Raw genomic sequence first — 23791 nt, forward strand, 5'->3', positions numbered from 1 at the left:
TATCATGGTCCCTTTGAACACCAACTAATACTTATCTTGCGAATACCATACACCAGGATTAACTTGGCAAATAGTATTCATATACTCATACATAAAAGCTTTGTGGCAATATAAAACTTAGAACACTTATGGACATTGTAAATTCTGTATGGTATTTAAATAATTATTCCTTTTTTTACATTGAGAGTCATTACTGATTTGGCCTGTTGCTCACAATAGCAGTAACTGAAAACGTTGGCTTTTCAATCAGAACAGATGCTAATTTCTTTCAATAACAGGAACCTTAAACACTCAATATTATTCTCGGCACGACCCCTAAGCTCTTAAACAGCCTGCATAGCAGTTTTATACGTTTACCCTTTATACTAGAGCAAAAGCGTTTATATCCACGTGTATGTGTGTTTGGAGGAGCAGTGAATTAACTATATATTTTTGTGGGTAAAAATGAGATACTCATCTCTGCTCTAGAGGAAATCTCTGAAGCAACATAGTGTTAAGAGTCTAAAACGCGATTCAAGAATAAATAAACACACATAACATCTGTACATATTTATTTCCTTCAGTTCTGTGATTTTTGCAATCATTTCTATTTTTCTTGTACAAAAATGCTTTGTTTATCAGAATGCAGTAATGTATTTGGAAAAAGGTGGTGTTACGTATAAAGAGAACGGTACATACCTTCCTCAGTTCTGACAATCCTTTCAAAATTGCTTGCTGACGGTCCTTATTTTTTAGAACATTAGGATTCAGTAAAGGATCTTTTGCATGATCAGAGCTGAATATCTGTCTTGTTCCATTGTGATCACCTGAAAGAGAAAAACCATTTGATACATCTTGATATCTTAAAGGGACAGTCAAGTAAAAAAAAAATTGTGCAGGGGCGGAGCCAGCAGCCAAAGCAATAAGACGTGTATCTAGGAGGCTCCTGAATTTACTTTAATTTTATCTAGTTTTTCCTTTGTGGAACAGTATTGGGATATTGAGCTAATATTAGGAACCTCAGGGGGCTCATGTAAAACATCTGGCTGAACGAATAAGGCGATTACACTGATGTATCGCTATTTTTGGAGAAACAGCAGGCCGCAAATTTTCCTTTGACTATGGGGGAAACCATCTGCGCCACGCTACAGACCCTATTTGCCGAATATGAGAAACGGATCCTAAATAGATTTGATGATTTACTCACAAAGATTGACAAAACTATGGGACTTATCAGTAACAGTTCTTGGGTTGAGTGCTTGGTTAACTAACCATAGCTGTGTTCCTTCATAAGTTCTCTAATTTTTTTTTATCACATTGCTATTTGTTCTTGCTCTATTATGGCCTTTTCCTAACAGCAATTACCTGTTCTTACATGAGTGGGTAACTCCTACTATAAATATGTCATAGTTTGAGTGCATTATTACTGGCCAGGATGTGAGTTTGTACTGTAAAACATTGTCTGGAGTATTTCTTTCCCTTTCCTTTTTTATATATTAAACCCTGGTGGTGATATACAAGTGTACAGCAAGGTGAGTTGCTCATAGGGTTAATAGTTTAGTTTAAGTAAATACTATTTCCACGCCATTTCAGGTTCTCTAACACTGTTCATATTGGTATATTATACATATTTCTGACTTGTATGCCAAGGGGGAGATAGCATTGCCTGGTTAGTGGTGGAGGGCAGAGCGTGTTATAGTTTTTTATTAGTTAATCTTATAGGGCTGGGGTATCCAGTAGCAAATATTTTCTTATAATATTTTGTATATATAATTGCCTCTCTGTCATCGGCGGCCGGGATGATGGAGTCGTATAGGCCAGCTAGTCCAACCCTTTTGATAATATATTGCAGATGCCATGTGCTGTATTTGCCACCACATATTTGTACTGCCTACAAGAAAAGAGTGTCCCTCTAGTTGATTTTGTGTCTCTCCCCCTTGGTGAACAGTTATGGCGCCCTCACATGACCCCACTAACAGATAACTAGTTATTTCCCCCATTTTGGCATTGGTTGACTATTGCTTCGCTGAGCTCCGCCCCTGCATTTGGAATTAGTGCAGATAAGGGTATTTAATACTCTCTGCAGTTCCAGGCAGAGGTAGGGAGTCTCTGCCCTATCCTAAGTGCTGATGTTAGCATATTTGTTCTCTGTGAAATTTGAGGCCTATAAAGGCCTATAGTAATTCAAAGGGTATATTGAGAAGTGTACCATTACACCATATTATGGTATCCCCCAGCATTTCCCGCCTATGGTCCACATGGGGCCATTACTGTTTAAATGGGGTATATCTTACTTTTTAGGTATTTAGGGGGATTTCTTGTTTGTCATTAGTTCCATGGGTGTATAGCAGGCCCAAGAGTGGCCAGGTTAACATCCCCCCCACTCCCCACCCCCTCCGTGCATTGTATATCCGTGGTCTGAGAGTGGCCACTATTTCCTAGCTGGGGTGTGTCTTATGTTCAGTCTGTTTGTCATATTTTGGGGGGTCCCCTATTATAATATTTAAAAGAAAAATGAGGTTCATATGTAGTTGGAACCTTCAATTTTAGGTATGTTTTATGAGGCACGGCTTATTAAAATTATAAATGAGTTAATTATAGTGTTCCTTCGCTATAGGAAGGCTTGGTGTGCCTTCAGTTGAGGGTTTGGATTGTGAGTTGATATTTAAATATGTTGTAAACTCATCTGACCTTTTTTTGTTGTGCTTATTAGATGATTACTTGTATTGTGCAAACCTGATGTCATATATGCTTGTAAACCTCAATAAAAATTATTTAAAAAAAAAAAAACATAGGGCAAGATTACATATGCAGCGACGCCGATTTTTGTATCACATATACAGCGCCGCATATAAATGCGGCGTGTATATTTCCCCCGTCCCCCACAATTGTTACTCCCATAAGCCAACATAGAACCATGTCGCAAATCGGTATCACATATTCAGTACAAGGACTTATGCGGCGAAAATTGAGAAATTATACTCCATTTTCACCTCGCCACACATAGGCAGGTGCAGAAAGCCGTACGCTGAAAATGTGAGCACCTTAACTCCCTAAAAATATTAACAACCCCCCAACGCATGCACAATATCTATCTACCTGTCAACCGCAATCCCCAACCGCAATAACTAATAAAATATATTAACCCCTAATCCGCCTTTAACCAACCAATATCACAATAAACCTAATAAATGTATTAACCCCTAATCCACCTTTAACCAATATCACAATAAACCTAATAAATGTATTAACCCCTAATCCGCCATTACCCCACATCGCAATAAACCTAAAGTATTAACCCCTAATCCGCCATTAACCCACATTGCAATAAACCTAATAAAACTATTAACCGCTAATCCGCCAAACCCACACAATGCAATAATCCTAATAAATCTATTAAACCCTAATCTGCCAAACCCCCACAACGCAAATAACTAATTAAATTACTAACCCCCCCTAACCTAACACCCCCTAAAATTAACCCCAATTACCTAAATTAAAAAATACTAAATTACAATTAAAATAAAAAAAGCTATTACTTAAAAATAAATAAACGAAGATTAAATTAATCTAAGATTACAAAAAATAAAAAAAAGTCTAACATTACATAAAAAATAAACCAAATTATCCAAAATAAAAAAATTAAACCTAATCCCTATGAACCTCCCCCAAAATGAAAACACCCCCTAATCTAATACTTAAAGGGATACTGAACCCAAATTTTTTCTTTTGTAATTCAGAAAGAGCATGCAATTTTAAACACCTTTCTAATTTATTCCTATTATCAATTTTTCTTCGTTCTCTTGCTATCATTATTTGAAAAAGAAGGCATCTAAGCTTTTTTTGGTTTCAGTACTCTGGAGAGCACTTTTTTATTGGTGGATGAATTTATCCACCAATCAGCAAGGACAACCCAGGTTGTTCACCAAAAATGGTCCGGCATCTAAACTTACATTCTTGCATTTCAAATAAAGATACCAAGAGAATGAAGAAAATTTGATAATAGGAGTAAATTAGAATGTTGCTTAAAATTTCATGCTCAATCTGAATCACGAAAGAAAATTTTTGGGTACAGTGTCCCTTTAACTGCCAATAGCCCTTAAAAGGGCCTTTCGTAGGGCATTGCCCTAAGTTAAACAGCTTTTACCTTAAAAAATACTAAATCCCCCCTCTAACAGTAAATCCCCCCACCCAACAAACACCTCAAAAAAACCTCCAAAAAACTAACACTAAAAAAATCCTAAACTACCCATTGCTCCTAAAGGTCTGGCGGAGAAGGTCCTGTTCCAGGCAGTGAAGTCTTCCAAGCGGCCGACATCTTCTTCCAAGCAGGGACCACTTCCTTCTTCATCCAGGACCAAGCCAGCGCGGAGATGAGTGCGGAACAGGACCAGCAACCACGGAGCCAAGGAGCATGGAGGATCCTCTTTGTATGAACACCGCCGTACACTAAATAGTGAATTCAATGTACGCGTTTAAATATGGCGTGCCTTGCATTCCTATTGGCTGATTTGAGTCTTCAAATTGAAATCAGCCAATAGGATGAGAGCTACTGAAATCCTATCGGCTGATTTGAACAGCCAAAAGGATTTCAGTAGCTCTCATCCTATTGGCTGATTTGAATTTGAATTAAAATCAGCTAATAGGAATGTAAGGGACGCCATATTTAAACACATACCTTGAATTCACTATTCAGTGTACGAAGGCGATCATACGAAGAGGATCCTCCATGTTCCATGGTTGTTGGTCCTGGATGAGAAAGGAAGTGGGCCCCGCTTGGAAGAAGACTTCACCGCCTGGAACAGGAACGGTGAGTACCTATTTGGGGGTTAGACTTAGGCTTTTTTTAAAAAAAAAAATTTTAGATTAGGGATTTATTGGGCACTATTAAAAAGAACTGAATGCTCTTTTAAGGGCAATGCCCATACAAATACCCCTTTAGGGGCAATGGATAGTTTAGGATTTTTCAGCGTTTTTTTTTATTTTGGGGGGTTTGTTGGGTAGCGGGTTTTACGGTTAGAGGGGGGACTTAGTATTTTTTAAATGCAAAAGAGCTGTTAGGTCAATGCCCTACAAAAAGCCCTTTTAAGGGCTATTGGTAGTTTAGCATTAGATTAGGGGGTGTTTTAATTTTGGGGGGCTTTTTTATTTTCATAGGGATTAAGTTTAATTTTTTTATTTTGGATAATTTTGTTAATTATTATTTCTTTCCTATGACATGGAGAGTCCACTACGTCATTCCAATTACTAGTGGGATATTCAACTCCTGGCCAGCAGGAGGAGGCAAAGATAACCTCAGCAAAGCTGTTAAGTATAACTTCCCTTAACCATAATCCCCAGTCATTCTCTTTGTCTCTATCAATGGAGGTTGCCCGAAGTTGGTGTCTGAAGATTTTAATCCTTTTATGGGTTCGGCCGATGTCTCTTCTAAGGCCAAGCTTTTGGCTTTACCTTAACAGGGGAAGACTCTATTTGGACCTGGTCTGGCAGAGATAATTTTAGAGATTATAGGTGGAAAAGGGATCTTTCCTACCTCAGGACAAGAAAAATAGACATAGAGGTCGCCAGATCTCCAAAAGTCATCCTCTTCTAAACCAGATCAACCCAGATCTTCTTGGAAATCCAACCAACCCTGGAACAAGGGAAAACAAAACAAGAAGCCTTCTGCTGACTCAAAACCAGCATGAAGATGCCACCCCTGATTCCAGTGTGGATCTGGTGGTAGGCAGGCTCTTTTTTGTCAAGCCTGGATACGCAATGTTCCGGAACCTTGGGCGGTGGACATAGTATCACAGGGTTACAGAATGGGTTTCCAGTCTTGCCCTCCAAAGGGCAGATTTCTCCTGTCGAGACTATCCTTAAACCAAGTTAAGAAGGAGGCCTTTTTAAATTCCATGAAGGATCTATCCTCCCTGGGAGTTACTGTACCAGTCCATCTACAGGAACAGGGTCTAGGATTCTATTCAAATCTATTTGTGGTTCCCAAAAAGGAGGGAACTTTTTATCAAATCCTAGATCTCAAGTGCCTCAACAAGCTCCTCAAGGTCCCATCATTCAAGATGGAAACTATTTGTTCCATTTTTCCTTTGCTACAGGAAGGTCAATTTATGATGACTATAGACCTGAAGGACACATATCTTCATGTTCCCATTCACAGGGAACATCACTAATTCTTGAGGTTTTCCTTTCTGGACAAACATTTCCAGTTTGTTGCGCTTCTGTTTGGTCTGGCCACAGCTCCCAGAATATTCACAAAGGTTCTGGGAGCACTATTGGCAGTGATCAGATCCCAGGGAATTGCTGTGGCGCCTTATCTAGACGACATCTTGGTTCAGGCATCATCATTTTAACTAGCTCAATCTTATACAGAGATGCTGTTCTCTTTTCCACGTTCCCATGGGTGGAAGGTGATTTTAGAAAAAAGTTCTCCAATTCCTTCTACAACTGTGTGTTTCCTAGGGACAATAATAGATTCAATGTCCATGAAGATTTTCCTGACGAAGGTCAGAAAATCCAAACTTCTTGCCTTTCCCCCATCCATGGCGGCGATTGGTCTTATGGAAGCATCATCCCTTTTGCTTGGTTCCACCTAAGACTGCTGCAGCTCTGCATGCTCCATCAATGGAACGGAGACCATTCAGATTTGTCAGAAAGGATAAGTCTGGACTCCTTCACAAGAGACTCTCTCTCATGGTGGACGTCTCGGGAACATCTGTCTCAGGGCACTTGCTTCCTGAGACCTTCTTGGGAGATTGTGACTACAGACGCCAGCCTGCCAGGCTGGGGAGCAGTTTGGGGTCCTCTGAAGGCTCAGGGCCTGTGGTTTTGGGAAGAGTCCTATCTCCCCATAAACATCTTGGAGTTGAGAGCAATCTTCAATGCTTTGACAGTGTGGCCTCAATTGTCTTTTGTCCCGTTTAGCAGATTTTAGTCGGAAATCACCACCTCAGTGGCTTACATCAACCACCAGGGAGGAACTCAGAGATCCTTAGCCATAAAGGAGGGGACTCGCATTCTACTATGGGCGGAAGCTTACAACTGCCTTCTATCTGCCATCCATATCACAGGTGTAAACAACTGGGATGTGGATTTTCTGAGCAGACAGACTTTTCATGCCGGGGAGTGGGCTCTTTATCCGTTAGTGTTCTCTCAGATAAACCTCAGATGGGGAGTTCCAGTTGGATCTGATGGCGTCCCGCCAAAACACCAAGGTTCCAAAGTACGGTTTCAAGGTCAAGAGATCCTCAGGCCGTTCTGATAGATGCTCTAGCATATCTGTTTCCTCCTTTGCTCTCCTTCCATGAGTCATTGCTTGTATCAAACAGGAGAGAGCATCAGTGATCTTGATAGCTCCTGAATGGCCTTGCAGGATCTGGTTCACAGATCTGGTACGTATGTCATCTCTACCTCCTTGGTTACCTCTGAGGAAGGACCTTCTAATTCAGGGTCCTTTCACCAATTCAAGTCTAGATTCTCTGAAGCTGACTTTGTGGAGACTGAATGCCTAGTTCTGTCTAGACATGGTTTTTATGAAGCGGTCATTGAGACTATGCTTTAGGCTCGTAAACCAGTTACTCGTAAGATTTACCACAAGATATGGCATACATATCTTTTTTGGTGCAAATCTAAAGGGTTCTCCTGGAGCCGGTGAGGATTCCAGGATTTTGTCTTTTTTTCAGGATGGCCTGGAGAAGGGTTTGTCGGTCAGTACTTTAAAGGGTTGGATCTCTGCTTTGTCTATTCTTTTGCATAAATGGCGGACTTACCAGATGTTAAAGCTTTTGTTCAGGCTCTGGTTAGGATTGGGCCTCTGTTTAAACCTGTTGCTCCTCCATAGAGCCTTAACCTAGTTCTTTTGCAACAGGCTCCGTTTGAACCGATGTATGTTGTTGATATCAAATTGTTATCTTGGAAGGTTTTGTTTCTCCTTGCTATTTCTTCCACTCGCAGAGTTTGAGCTTTCAGTTCTGCAGTGCGATTCCCCGTACCTTATCATTCATGCCGATAAGGCGGTCCTTCGTACTAAATTGGGTTTTCTCCCTAAGGTAGTGTCGGATCGAAACATTAATCAGGAAATTGTAGTTCCTTCTTTTTGTCCTAATCCTTCTCATAAAGAACGTATTTTGCATAACTTAGATGTTGTGCAGGCTCTAAAATTGTACTTACAAGCTACTAAGGATTTTAGACAAACCTGCCCTTTTTGTTGTTTTCTCTGGAAAGCGTAAAGGTCAGAAGGCCACTTCTTCTAATCTATCTCTTTGGTTGAGAAGTCTGATTCGGTTGGCTTATGAGACTGCTGGACAGCAGCCTCATGAGAGAATTACGGCTCATTCCACTAGGGCTTTCTCCTCTTCTTGGGCTTTCAAAATTAAGCTTCTGTGAAACAGATTTACAAGGCGGCTACTTGGTCCTCTCTGCATACTTTTTAAAAATATTAAAAATTTGATACTTTTGCTTCGGCTGAGGCTTTTTTGGGAGAAATTTTCTTCAATCGGTGGTGCCTTCTGTTTAGGTCCTCCTGCCTTTTCTCCCTCCCTGTTCATTCAGTGTCCTCTAGTTTGAGTATTGGTTCCCACTAGTAATTGGAATGACGTTGTGGACCTGATAAATTTCTTTCTTTCCAGACATGGAGAGTCCACGACCCCGTCCTCAGCAGTTTGTTTTTTTTAGTAAATCTCAGGCACCTTTTCACCCTTGGTTTTCTTCTTTTTCCATTTTCCTTTGGCTGGGGTCATGGGGATTATGGGTAAGGGAAGTTATACTTAACAGCTTTGCTGGGGTGCTTTTTGCCTCCTCCACTAGTAATTGGAATGACGTTGTGGACTCTCCATGACCAGAAAGAAAGAAATTTATCAGGTAAGCATACATTTTGTTTTTCTGTAATGTTAGACTTTTTAGATTAATTTAATGTTAGGATTTTTTATTTTAATTATAATTTAGTATTTTATTATTTTATGTAATTTGGGGTTAATTTAGTGGGTGTTAGGTTAGGGGTCTTAGTAATTAAATTAGTTATTTGCGTTGTGGGGGTTTGGAGGATTAGGGGTTAATAGGTTAATTAGGGTACTTACATTGTGGGGGTTTGGCGGATTAGGGGATAATAGATTTATAAGGTTTGTTGTGATGTGGGTTAATGGCGGATTAGGGGTTTATAGTTTTGCGATGTGGGTGAATGGCGAATTAGGGGTTAATATATTTATTAGGTCGTTTGTGATGTCGGGGTTGGCGAATTTAGGGGTTAATACATATGTTAGGGAGATCGCAATGTGGGTGAATGGCGGATCAGGGGTTAATAGTTTAATTAGGCATATTGCGTTGTGGGGGGTTGTTGGTTTAGGGGTTAATACTTTTATTATTAGTTCCGATGTGGGTTTGATGGCGGATATAGGTTTTTTTTATGTGTCAGGTTTATTTTTGGGAGGCGTGTTAGACTTTAACGGAAGATTTTAAACTTTTTTTTTTTTTCTTCTTAGGCGCTGACTCCAGAAATGTATATTTATGATAATTTCTGGACATTGCTAGTTTATCCGATTTACGGCACTTTATAAACTGCCGGTGCTGTGTGATACCCCGATGTGCGAGGTGAAATTACAGGCGGCTTGGGTATCAGCAGTTGTGCTGAAGCTTGTGCCGCATATGTAATCTCACCCATAATTTATGCTTACCAGATAAATTCCTTTCCTTCCTGGCAGGGAGAGTCCACAACTTCATTCCTAACTGTTGGGAAATACAACACCTGGTCACCAGGAGGAGGCACCCCAGCCAAAGGCTTAAATATCCCTCCTACATCCCCTATCCCCCAGCCATTCTGCCAAGGGAACAAGGTAAAGTAGGAGAAACATCAGGGTATAAAAGGTGCCAGAAGAAATATAAGCCGCTTAAAAAATTAAATTACGGGCAGGGTCGTGGACTCTCCCTGCCAGGAAGGAAAGGAATTTATCTGGTAAGCATAAATTATGTTTTCCTTCCATAAGGCAGAGAGAGTCCATGACTTAATTCCTTACTGTTGGGAAAACTATACCTAAGCTCCAGAGGACACTGGATGAATAACGGGAGGAAACAAAAAAGGAGGCGGACCCTATTCTGAGAGCACCACAGCCTGCAAAACTTTTCTCCCGGAAGCTGCTTCAGCCGAATCAAACACATCAAACTTGTAAAATTAAGAAAAAGTGTGTAAGGAAGACCAGGTAGGCGCCTTACAAATCTGATCCATAGAGGCTTCGGTCTTAAATGCAGAGGAGGAAGCCACTGCTCTAGTGGAATGAGCCAAAATTCTCTCAGGAGGCTGTCGCCCCTCTGTCTCATAATTTAAGCGGATGACATTCCTCAACCAGAAATATAGAGAAGTCGTAGTAGCCTTCTGCCCCTTACACTTCCCTGTATAGATGACAAAGAGGAAGATTGTCTAAATTCCTTAGTAGCTTGAAAATAGAACTTCAAGGCACAAACCACATCTAAATTGTGAAGCAAGCGTTCCTTCCCTGAAGGAGGATTAGGACACAAGGAAGGAACAACAATTTCTTGATTAATGTTACGATCCGACACCACCTTAGGGAGGAACCTTAATTTAACATGGAAAACAAGATAAGGGGAGTCACAATGCAAAGGAGAAATCTCAGAAACTCTGCGCCCAGAGGCAATAGCCAGCAAAAAAAGAACCTTCCAAGATAACAATTTAATGTCAACAGTATGCATAGTCTCAAACGGAGCCATTTAGGCTCCAAGGTGGAGCCCAAGATCTAAACACAGGTCTGATCCTAGTCAGAGCCTTAAAGGACTGCACATCCAGAAGCACAGCCAATCTCTTGTGCAGAAACACCAACATGGCCAATATCTGTCTCTTCAGGGAACTAGCAGATAAACCCTTCTCCAGTCCATCCTGGAGAAAAGATAAAATTCTGGCAACCTTAACCTTATGCCCGGAAAAGTCACACTCTTCACACCAGTACAAGTAAGTCCTCCACACTTTATGGTAGATACGATGAATAACTGGCTTACGAGCTTGAACCAGTGTCGATAACACTCTCAGAGAACCCTCTCTTGGCTAACATTAAGCGTTCAATCTCCACACAGTCAGCCTCAGAGAATCTAGAATTTGATAAACATATCAGCAGATCTCTGAAACAAGGTAACCTCCACTGAGGAGATGAGGACATCCCCACCAGATCCACAAAGCACGTCCTTCACTGCCACGATGGAGCAATCAGAATCACTGATGCTCGCTCCTGCTTGATGTGAGCCACCACATGAGGGAGAAGCGGTAATGGAGGAAAAAGATATATGAGTCTCAACCTCCACGGTACTGATAGGACATCTATCAATTCCGCCTGAGGATCCCTCGACCCGTATCTGGGTAGCTTGGTAAAGAGGTGGGATGCCATGAGATCTATCTCCGGTGCCTCCCACTCGCTGCATATCTCTGCAAACACCTTGGGTGGAGAGACCATTCCCCCGTGTGAAAGGATTGCTTGCTGAGGAAGTCCGCTTCCCAGTTGTCCACATCCGGAATGTGGATCGCTGACAGTGTACATCTGTGAATCTCCGCACACTCTAGAATCTGAAATACTTCTCTCATCGTCAAGGAACTTCTCATTCCCCCTCATGGTTGAGGAAGGCAACCAAGGTTATATTGTCTGATTGGAATCTGATAAACTGGGACGAACCCATAAGGGGCCAAGCCTTCAAGGCATTGAAGATTGCCCGAAGTTCCAATATATTGATCAGAAGGGAGGACTCCTCCTGAGTCCACAGCCTTTAGGCCTTCTTGGCACCCCAAACGGCTCCCCAGCCGGAAGGGCTTGTGTCCAGTCTCAAGAAGCACGTGCCTTGGGACAGATGATCTGGACAGAGCCACCGAGAGCGAATCTCTCGACAGGTTGTCCAGCACAATCTGTTGAGACAGATCTGAATGTTCGCCGTTCCATTGTCTCAGCATGCATAGTTAAAAGGGTCTGAGATTGAATCTGGCAAAACGAGTCCGAGTCCACGAGTCCGATCACCTCCATACACTGAGCCACTGAGGGTCGTGGGGGCAAGACGCGCAGTAGTTGGCTTGCAACGTCTCTGAACTGTTAGGAATATTCTAATGGATATGGAATCTATTATTGTCCCCAGGAAATTCACCCTTGTACTTGGAGTAAGAACTATTTACCAAGTTTATCTTCCATCCACATGATCGAAGAAGACAGAGAAGGGACTCTAAATGTTCTACCGCTAGATAAAAAGATGGTGCCTGCACCAAGATATCGTCCAGGTAAGGCGCTACTGAAATACCTTGTGTTCTGGCAACGGCTAGAAGATCCCCCAGAACCTTCGAAAAAATCCTTGGAGCAGTAGCTAGGCCAAACGGAAGAATTATGAACTGGAAGTGCTGGTCCGGAAAGGCAAACCTCAGGAACTGAAAATGTTCCCTGTGTATCGGAACATGAAAGTATGCATCCTTCAGGTCTATGGTAATTGTCTCCATCTTGAAAGAGGGAACACTCAGAAACTTGTTTAGGCACTTTAGGTCCAGAATTTGACGAAAAGTTCCCTCCTTCTTTGGAACCACAAAAAGGTTTGAATAAAACACCAAAAACCACTTTCTGCTGTAGGTACCGGGACAATTACTCCTAGAGAGGAGAGATCCCGTACACAAGCTAAGAAGGCAGCCCTCTTTTCTGGTCTTGTAGACAGACTGGAAAGTAGGAATCTACCCCCTGGGCGGATGAGACTTGAATCCTATCCTGTATTCTTGAGATACAAACCTCCAGGACCCAAGGATCCTGTATATCTTGGAACTAAGCATCTGAAAAAAGAGACAGTCTAACCCCTATTCGATTCGATCCCGGATCGGGGGCCGCCCCTTCATGCCGTTTTGTTCTCGGCGGGCTTCTTAGTCTGTTAGGACTTACTCCAGGACTAAGGCAGCTTCCAAGTACTCTTGGGCTGCTCAGACTTGGATGAGGATTGCTGACTTTGTGATTTGTCAGAAAGAAAATTAGACAATTGCCGTCCCTTAGGCCTATTTTTCTTATCCTGCGGTAGAAAGGCACCTTTCCCTCCGGTAACCATAGAAATAATGGAGTCCAGTCCTGGACCGAATGAAATTTTCCCCTTGAAGGGAAGAGAAAGGAGTCTGGATTTAGAAGTCATATCTGCAGGCCAAGACTTCAACCAGAGAGCCCAGCGGGCTAGGACCGCAAAGCCCGAAGCCTTTGCATTTAGGCGAATAATCTACATATTCGCTTTACAGTTACCAATTCTCAGAGCCTTAATTCTCTCCTGAATATCCTCGAGGGGAGTCACTACCTCAAAGAGCTCCGACAGAGTCGCACCAGTAGGTAGCTTCTCCAGCAACCGTGGCTACAGCCTCCGCCGGTTGAAATAAAAACCCTGAATGTTGAAACATCTTCCTCAGAGAGGTTTCCATTTTCTTATCCATATGCTCTCTAAAAGAAGAACTATCCTCTAGAGGGATAGTTGTACGCTAAAGCCAGTGTAGAAATAGCACCATCCACTTTTTAAAAGTAGACGAGGGGGAAAAAGAAGATCTTTTTCTTTTCCATTTGTTACCAATAATGGTCACCACCTTAAATGGCACAGGAAAAGTCAGAGAGACCTTCCTGTCCAGTTTAGGGATCTTAGGTTCCTCAGGGAGTGTAGCCTCTGGAACCTCTAGCGTAGACAGAATCTCCTTAAAAAGGGCCATGATACCCAAATGTTGAAACACTTGAAAGTGATGCAGCATAGCTGTAAAAAGCAGACTAGAAAATATCACCTGAACATCTCTATGTAAAAAAGGAAGATATTTTACCTCAAAATATCCTAATTATTCAAACCCCATTGCAAAGGACTTTAAGCAGCAAATCAGTATGCCTGTCCCGAGACAGGCAAGGGAGTGAGCTTCGTGCACACTTATGTTATTTTCCTATTCAGTTTAAGGAAGTTTACTATGAAATCTCATGAGAGTTATGTGAAATCTCATGAGATTACAGTAAAAGAGTTCATGACCTCAGCACTGTTGATGCTGATTGGCTGCAGTTCATTTCTTATTTTATTTAATTTTACCTGCAGCTGCACAGCAGCTGAAGTATAACTTTTTACACAGGACTTACTCTGGTGAGCTGAGGAAATTGTGAGGTAAAATATCTTCCTTTTTTACATAGAGATGCTCAGGTGATATTTTCCGGTCAGCTTTTTACAGTTATACTGCATCAGTTTCAAGTGATTTAGCATATAAGTATTATGTTCCTTTAATAAAAAATGCAGATGCTAAATTTTAAATCTAAAAAGGAGGGTTCCTCTGCTGAAGGAGGTTTAGAAACTGAAGTCTCTGTCACAGAAAGTTTACCCCTCTGAAACTACAGAGGTTAACTCATCCTTGGATAGTTGGGACATAGTAGCTAAATACGACAAATATTTAGATTACTCTAGGTCAGAACTATGTTTAACCTTTCTCTTACGTTTGCTAGAGTGCGGTAAGGCACTCAGGGCCGCAGATACCGCCGATTGTAACTGCGCAGTAAAGTCTGCCGGAAAAAAGCCACCTCCAGATTGATGATTAGTTGAGCCGTGGGGAACTGCATGTGGAGCGGGTAGTGTAGAAAGGGTAGTAATCTCTCGGGACACAGATTCCTGAGAGGTATACGGCCCAGAGGGGCTAATAGCGCTATGAGTATTAGCAGGCTTGTCTCCCTTCTTAAACTTTAGAACAGTGCTTAGGCAAATTGAACAAAATTGAGCAGGCGGGCAAACCACGGCCTCCTCACAATATAAACAGGAATTATTAATCAGTACAGAAGGAGCAGAGCTTTCTAATGTAATATCAGAGTCCTCCATAGCTAGGATATATTCATAGAAGGACAGACAAAAAGTAAACACTTTTATTAAAAAACATAAAATGGCACCTTTATAATCCCAATGGCTGGGGCACTCACCACCTCCTAGACAGCTAACAGTGAAAACTCTCTCCTTAGGAGTGATGTCCGCAGCAAGATCGTAAGAAAATGAAAAGACCACACCCGGTCACGTGGTGGGTAGTACAGGACTTCCCCTGCTATGAAAAAGGCGCAACGCTATAATAAAAAGGAAAATGAAACCTGTTTGTTCCAAGCCAAAAACACACACAGTCTATGAGCCCAAAAACTCTCACTTTTCAAATAATCTCCCTGAAGGAGATATTAACCCTTGATCCTATCGATCCATAAAGGAGCCACACTGTGACCCTGTATAGCAAAAGTGTATATATAAAATGATCGTACCTCCAGGTTCCATGCTGTGGAACAGGCACAGGCTCTCAAGTGTGAAAGTCTTGCAGCAACACTTCTGACATGGACTTGTGTGTAACAGCAAGCAGTGAAACTTGTCAACACTGATTGCTCAGGAGCTGTTAGGCGGCAGTCTGGATGGGTTCGCAGAAAAACTTTCACTGCATCAATACTCTCACTGAGAGGTTGACATGATTACTCAAAACTCTAGTCCTTTCTTGAAGGAACATACCCATTACAGGACTATCCAAATCTTCTGACACTTCTCTGCCACCTACTATAGTGACGAAAGGCAAAGAATGACTGGGGGATAGGGGAAGTGAGAGGGATATTTAAGCCTTTGGCTGGGGTGTGTCTGCCTCCTCCTGATGGCCAGGTGTTATATTTCACAACAGTAAGGAATTAAGTTGTGGACTCTCCCCTGCTTTATGGAAGGACATTAAACTTACATGATTCAGATAGAGCATGCAATTATAAACAGTTATACAATTTACTTCTATTTTCTAATCTGTTTTGTTCTCTTTGTTGCTCATGAGCAGCAATGCACTACTCGGAGCTAGATTCTGATTGGTTAGCTGCTCATTTTGGCTTCTTGTGAGTATTTCCAGGGTTTTAACCACTCTTAAGCACACAGTTATAGATCAGTTTCATGTTCCACAATATGGAAGTCTGTGAGCCATTTGAGGATGAAGTTTCAGACTCCCAGAGATCTTTGAAGGCTGGTCCTTGCTCCAAACTGAAGCTTAATTTTCTCCAGTCTACTATATTTAAATAAATGTTCAAATAATATGCTTGATACTATAAGTTGTCGGCAGCCACCACCCATCTCAAACAAAATTATTTGACAGATCTTGTTCTGAGCTTAAAAAGGACATTACATCCATTGAAGTACATACCAATACTGTTAAAAGGAAACTGGAAGATTTAATAGTGGACAGTGCTTAGTCTACTACACTTAAAATCTGGCAGCCATATTGTCTCCTTAGAGACAAATCTTGCTGACTTAGGGGCCCAACAGAGTTTGGTGTACCCCAAAGGCTTTGAATCGGGAATGAGCAACATATATAACTTTTCCAGGATGTCCTGGATCATTAATTTTTAGAAGTATAATCTAAGACCTAATAAAAACCTAGAGCTGTTATTGCTCGATTAACATTGTTTTTAGGAGAAACTGCAGAAAAACACCACTAGAGGATCGTACCCATCAAGAAAATTTTAATGCTTATAGATATTCCCTAATCGAATAAAAATCTAGAGCGGTTATTGCTCGATTAACATTGTTTTTAGGAGAAACTGCAGAAAAACACCACTAGAGAGTCGTACCCATCAAGAAAATCTGAATGCTTACAGATATTCCCTAATCTTATCACATACTCAAGTCCTTGGCTATATAAATGACTGAGGATCACGAGAAGTGGGAAGGATTTAAAGCTTGGGTATGTCATCTTTTGCTTCCACCTAGTGGTTAAGAGGGGAACTGCCACACGTGATGACTGGTGGACTTACACCATTAGATTGGACTTACCCAGGAGCTTGTCTACTACATTATGCTATACTGGTGGAATATGGATTTATCATGGCATGCTTTTGCCTGCAGTACATTTACTTATAAATCTACTGATACAAAAATAATCAAGCTTTGCTCTACTATCAACGATACACACCTTCATATCTATACTGTGGATCATGTGTAGAAGGCCTGGACATAGGTGCATCAGGATCCAGATAATATATTTCTTTTGTACGCACATAAGGGATGAAGTGTGAAGAAGGGGGTCTTTCAGATGCCTGTTCACTGCTTTCAGGAAATACCTCAATTTGTTTAGAGGTGTAGGTATGCCCTTGGACAGCATTCCCATTATACACAAAGTGACTACTGATCCCAGATGGCCTTTTCTCCATTTGATGCAACCTATTTTTGACAGCAGGAACTGGTGGAGAAACTGGTCTGCAAAAGAAAAAAGTATATTATTTATTTTGTATCAACTAAACAGTATATACTTGTCAGGCCTATGGTATCTGTGCTTTAAGAGAAATGGACTTTAAAAAGAAACACACTTAAAAGAAGTGTTGTATCAATAATTCTAAAAATCATAAGCCTTTCAGAGATTCAATACAAAACTGGAACTAAATTCGATAGAGGAATTCAGACAGCATGAAGCTTACTTGCCTTTTGAAATTTGAATCAACTTTTTGGAGCTGCTCCTCCTAAAACAGAATAAAACAGTTAAAATATTTTCTAAATAGTTGACAAATCTGGTTATTTAAAGCATAAGTTAAATGCACACACACACACAATATGGCCAAAAGTATGTGCACATCTAAATAAAGCTTTTTGGATATCTCATTCCAAAACTGTGAGCATTTATATGGATTTGACCGCCCCCTCTTTGTGGCTATAACACCCTCCACTCTTTTGGGAAGGCTTTCCACAAGATTTTGGAATGTGTCTGTAGGAATTTGTGCTCATTCTGCCAAATGAGCATTTATAAGGTTAGGCACTGATATTGGACAGGAAGGTCTGGCTTGCAAGTCATTTCAAAGTTATTCAGTGGAGATGTCGTCAGGGATCTGTGCAGGCCACTTGAGTTCCTCCACACCAAACCCTGTCAAACCTTGTATTGATGGACCTCACTTTGTGCACAGGGGCAAAGAATAGGGGTTTCCCCAAACTGTTTTAATAATGTTGGAAGCACCCACATTGTCTAAATTGTCCCTGTATCCTGTAACATTAAGATGGCCCTTCAATGGAGCTAAGGGGCTTAGCCCAATCTATTAAAAACATCCACAGACCATTATGCCTCCTCCCTCAACTTTACAGTAGGCACTATGAATTCCAGTAGTTAGGGTTCTCCTGGCATCTGCCACACCCAGATACTTCCATCAGACTTCCAGATAGTGACGTGTGAACCATCATTCCAGAGAACAATGTCCCTTTAAGGATATTCTATGATAAGTTTACTATTTATGAAATTTGAATAGCTTTATTATTAAACAAAACAGAATTTTACATTTTCATTACCTTTCTGGTCGTCTGCTTTCCTTGTGACTCTTCATTCATTACTGCAACCATGATATTATCAGGAGAGGTCGTCCTTTCTGGAGAAGTCCGTTTTCTTTGCTGCAGGTTATTTACATTGTTTCGCTCTACCAAATTAAGCAACTCCTTTTGTCGCCGGATCTTACTCTCCTCTCGTTGTTTCTGAAGTCCCTTCGGATATCTTTCAGAAGCTGGCAGAAATCTTTTGTTAGGTTTATTCTTGTTCCAGTCTGGTCTTTTAACACTTTCTTTCACTTGATTTTCAGTTCTTGCTAAATGGTCATTTTCATTAGTTAAAGTGTTTTTATTTTCCTTGCTGGACTTGCTTTTTTCCTTTATTGCCAGTGTTCTCATGTGCACATCTGAATTTCCTTTGTCTTTGAATTCTATTGGAATATCTGGTGAATAATTTTGCAAATCTCTCCATAACCTCTCTTCTCTATGTTTATTTTTTCCATCGCCTGCATTCATCAAACTATTTACATCATCTAAAAACCGCAGAAAATAAAAAGCTTTCAGATACGGTACACTCATGCCTCTAATACGCAGAACCCAGAATACAAGTTATTAAAAATCTATAAATGTTTACTATACTCATTATGGATTTTTGCCTGAAAAGTTCAATGAATACACCACAACAGCATCAGTTGTGCATAGCGTTACCACCAGCAGGTATCGTCCATGCTGGTTACATTAAAGGGATACTAAACCCATTTTTTTTTCATGATCCAGATAGAGCATGCGATTTGAAGCAACTTTCTATTTTACTCCTATTATCAATTTTTCTTTGTTCTCTTGCTATCTTTATTTGAAAAAGGGGGAATCTATGCTTAGGAGCCAGCCCATTTTTGTTTCAGCACTCTGGATAGCGCTTGCTAATTGGTGGGTACATTTAGCCACCAATCAGCAAGCGTTACCCAGGTTCTGAACCAAAAATAGGCCAGCTCCTTAAGCTTCGATTCCTGCTTTTTCAAATAAAGATAGCAAAAGAACAAATACAATTTGATAATAGGAGTAAATTAGAAAGCTGCTTAAAATTGCATGTTCTATCTGAATCATTAAAAGAATAACATTTGGGTTGAGTATCCCTTTAAGTCTCATATCAATTTTGTTAAAAAAAAGAATACAAGTAGAAATAAATTTGTTTGAGGTTGTGAGAGTCAAATTGGAAATTAATTAACATTTAAAATCAGTCTCATCAGCTTTAGCTTCTGAATTATGTAGCATAATTATTAATGCAAACGTTTGAGAAATAAGGTGGCATCCTAACTGTGAACTTCCTGGTTTATAGTTATTTCGAACAAAATGCTAATGCATGAGCATTATTAGGAAGTCCCCATCAGCCAATCAGTATTAAAAGAAAGCCCCTACAAGTAAATAAGCCTTAATACAAACTAAATAACTGATACTGCTATATTAGTTTCTATTTAATTTTAAACAAGCTCCAATTTACTTCACACAAAAAATAAAAAATCTAGATGCTTTCGTATGGATGAAAGATTTTTTTGGAGTACATCGTCTTTACAAATGTTTCAGGCCTTTCAACTCTTTCTTGCCTAATTATGCCACCAACAACATACATATGGTGGTGACAGCCCAAAAATATACAATGCTACATTTCATACTTGGCTGTATGGGACAGATTACAGGAGATTGAAAGTGAGATAAGGAGTATGTTTAAAAGGTTAATCACTGGACATGCCAGGAAGAGGCTCCGTCGCTAGGTAGTTGCAAATATTGTATTAAAATAATCTAACGGCGTAGTGTTGAATTATAGACAATTCTTTATGGTTATTGGAAAACACTTTGCTTGAACACACAACTATTTTAATACATACAGTACGACTTTCAACCGCTCATACTACAAACTGGATTCCATGTCTGTTTTATAGAACTTTCTGATTTAACTTAAAATAAAATTACACCATCAAACCCTCTTACCGGTTTGTACCGCAGTGTCTTTTCTAGGGGAGACCAATGTTGTATGTGTCTGTTTCATAGCACTGTTTGTTCCACTACGAAGGTCCACTGGAGTAACATCTGTGAAACGGCTAGAACTTCTTTGGTCTAGTTGTTCTACTTCACCTAGAAAAGTGTTAATTTTGTATTAAAATGTCAATCTGTTGTTGATTATAATTTGTAAATATGGAGGTTTCAAATTATTAGTTGTAACAATAATAATTTAAATTAATTATGAAGTCTTTAGATAATTATATCATTGTTTAAATATTTTTTGGCATTTTGCAAAATCTAAAAGATTTGCAGTATATTTTATCCAAAAGTATATTCATAGGATTGTATGTATTCTTTATTTCCAAGCAGCTAACTCTGTTTCTTCAAAAAGAATTGTAAAATGAACTACAACAACATAGTTACAAGCATTGCTGTACCATTTAGGTTTCTCTGCAATTTAGAAATGTCATGTCCTTTCTGGGCTAAATGGCGCATTCTTTGTTCCTGTTTTATACGTTGCGCCTCCTCCTGAGCCCTCTGCATACTCTGGTACAGTTCCTTCGTTTTGAGGCTTACGATTTCCTTTAAAGAGAATATATATAATACATTGGCAGAGTAATATTTATTTAAAACAAAAAAACAAACAAACACACAAGACAAAAGTCACTGTGGAAAAGATTATATAATTTGCCACTTAAACCTGTATAAATATTTATTATGGTTGCTGCAAATGACTCAGATATTTGATATCAGAATAAAATCCCTATGTTCTTTAAAATGTCCTCGTATTATTAAAAAAATATTATTATACCCAGTACTAGGGGCAAATAGAACACTAAATAAATCAATATGCATCATACAATCACTGTGTATAATGTTGCAGATTAAGTGTTCTGAAGTCTTCATAACTGATACAGCCGCTCTGGGTCAGCAGAAAAAAAAACAAAAAAAACACCACCTAACAATTATCAAAATTAAATTACAGTGAAAGCAGGCAAAATAAACTCTGAGAGTGCAAAGCTGTTTTACAATGCATAACAAACGCATAATTAAACTTTTATGGGGAATTAAATGTTGAGTTTAATGCCCCCTCAAATTTTACAAATTTAATTTACAATTGGCTGTAGCTTTTGTGTTGCTGTCTCATTAATACACCCCACATAATGAGTAGTGCATGTCTTTCATTTTAACCTGGTTTCTATTGCTCAAATTAAACAACTGCTTGCTTACATCAAATATTTCAGTTAAATTAACAAACTAGATCACCTAGATTACGAGTTGTGCGTTAGGATTAAAAAGCAGCGTTGGCCGGTCCCAACGCTGCTTTTTAACGCCCGCTGGTATTACGAGTCTTGAAATGACAGGTTCACCGCTCACTTTTTTGGCCAGACTCGGAAATACCGCAAATCCACTTACATCAATTGCGTATCCTATATTTTCAATGGGACTTGCATAGCGCTGGTATTACGAGTCTGACCAAAAGTGAGCGGTAGACCCTCTCCTGTCAAGCCTGGTACCGCATTTTAAAGTCAGCAGTTAAGAGTTTTACACTACAACGCCATAGCATAAAACTCTTAACTTAAGTGGTAAAAAGTACACTAACACCCATAAACTACCTATTAACCCCTAAACCGAGCAAACAAATACATTTTTTAACCCCTAATCTGCCGAACCGGACATCGCCGCCACTATAATAAACATATTAACCCCTAAACCGCCGCACTCCCGCCTCGCAAACATTAGTTAATTATTAACCCCTAATCTGCCGTCCCTAATATCGCCGCCACCTATCTACATTTTTTAACCCCTAATCTGCCGCCCCCAACGTCGCTGCCACTATATTAAATGTATTAACCCCTAAACCTAAGTCTAACCCTAACACCCCCTAACTTAAATATAATTACAATAAATCTAAATAAAATTACTACAATTAACTAAATGATTCCTATTTAAAACTAAATACTTACCTATAAAATAAACTCTAAACTAGCTACAATATAACTAATAGTTACATTGTAGCTATTTTAGGGTTTATTTTTATTTTACAGGCAACTTTGTATTTATTTTAACTAGGTACAACAGTTATTAAATTGTTATTACCTATTTAATAACTACCTAGTTAAAATAAAGACAAATTTACCTGTAAAATAAAACCTAACCTAAGTTACACTAACACCTAACACTACACTATAATTAAATAAATTAGCTAAATTAAATACAATTAAATAAAATTATCTAAAGTACGAAAAAAAAAAAAACACTAAATTACAGAAAATAATAAAATAAATTACAAGATTTTTAAACTAATTACACCTACTGTAATCCCCCTAACAAAATAAAAAGCCCCTCAAAAAAAAAAAAAAAGCCCTACCCTACACTAAATTACAAATAGCCCTTAAAGGGGCCTTTTGCGGGGCATTGCCCCAAAGTAATCAGCTCTTTTACCTCAAAAAAAAAAAAAAGGACAAATACCTCCCCAACATTAAAACCCACCACCCACACAACCAACCCTAGTCTAAAACCCACCCAATCCCCCCTTAAAAAAAAACTAACACTAAGCCCTTGAAGATTCACCCAACCGGGCAGAAGTGGTCCTCCAGACGGGCAGAAGTCTTTATCCAAGCCGGGCAGAAGAGGTCCTCCAGACGGGCAGAAGTCTTCATCCAGACGGCATCTTCTATCTTCATCCATCCGGCGCGGGTCCATCTTTACGACATCCGACGTGGAGCATCCTCTTCATCCGGAGTCTTCTTACTAAATGACGGTACCTTTAAGTGACGTCATCAAGATGGCGTCCCTTCAATTGCGATTGGCTGATAGAATTCTATCAGCCAATCGGAATTAAGGTAGAAAAAATCCTATTGGCTGATGCAATCAGCCAATAGGATTGAGCTTGCATTCTATTGGCTGATTGGAACAGCCAATAGAATGCCAGCTCAATCTTATTGGCTGATTGCATCAGCCAACAGGATTTTTTCTACCTTAATTCCGATTGGCTGATAGAATTCTATCAGCCAATCGCAATTGAAGGGACGCCATCTTGGACGACATCACTTAAAGCTACCGTCATTTAGTAAGAAGACTCCGGATAAAGAGGATGCTCTGCATCGGATATCTTGAAGATGGACCCGCTCTGCGCCGGATGGATGAAGACTTCTGCCCGTCTGGAGGACCACTTCTGTCCAGTTGGGTGAAGACGTCTCACGGTAGGGTGATCTTCAAAGGGTTAGTGTTAGGTTTTTTTAAGGGGGGATTGGGTGGGTTTTAGAGTAGGGTTGGTTGTGTGGGTGGTGGGTTTTAATGTTGGGGGGGTATTTGTACTTTTTTTTTTTTTTTTTACAGGTAAGAGAGCTGATTACTTTGGGGCAATGCCCCGCAAAAGGCCCTTTTAAGGGCTATTTGTAATTTAGTGTAGGGTAGGGCTTTTTTATTTTAGGGGGCTTTTTTATTTTGTTAGGGGGATTAGAGTAGGTGTAATTAGTTAAAAAATATTGTAATTATTTTATTATTTTCTGTAATTTAGTGGGGGGGGGGGGGTTTCCGTACTTTAGATAATTTTATTTAATTGTAA

The 23791-nt window shown here is 40.0% G+C and overlaps 1 protein-coding gene across 1 annotated transcript in view; it reads right to left on the minus strand.

Moving 5' to 3' along the window:
• Positions 1-23791, minus strand: part of CCDC66 (coiled-coil domain containing 66) — a 177662-nt gene that overhangs the window by 44786 nt on the left and 109085 nt on the right. Inside the window, exons 13-18 of the mRNA XM_053720735.1 lie at positions 20658-20802; positions 20209-20352; positions 18250-18755; positions 17398-17435; positions 16892-17175; positions 679-806 (exon numbers count right to left, since the gene is read on the minus strand). Coding sequence (XP_053576710.1) covers positions 679-806; positions 16892-17175; positions 17398-17435; positions 18250-18755; positions 20209-20352; positions 20658-20802 — 1245 coding nt within the window. The remainder of the gene's footprint in view (positions 1-678; positions 807-16891; positions 17176-17397; positions 17436-18249; positions 18756-20208; positions 20353-20657; positions 20803-23791) is intronic.

This window comes from Bombina bombina, chromosome 7 (genome assembly GCF_027579735.1).
Source record: "Bombina bombina isolate aBomBom1 chromosome 7, aBomBom1.pri, whole genome shotgun sequence".
In the NCBI taxonomy this organism is placed as follows: domain Eukaryota; kingdom Metazoa; phylum Chordata; class Amphibia; order Anura; family Bombinatoridae; genus Bombina; species Bombina bombina.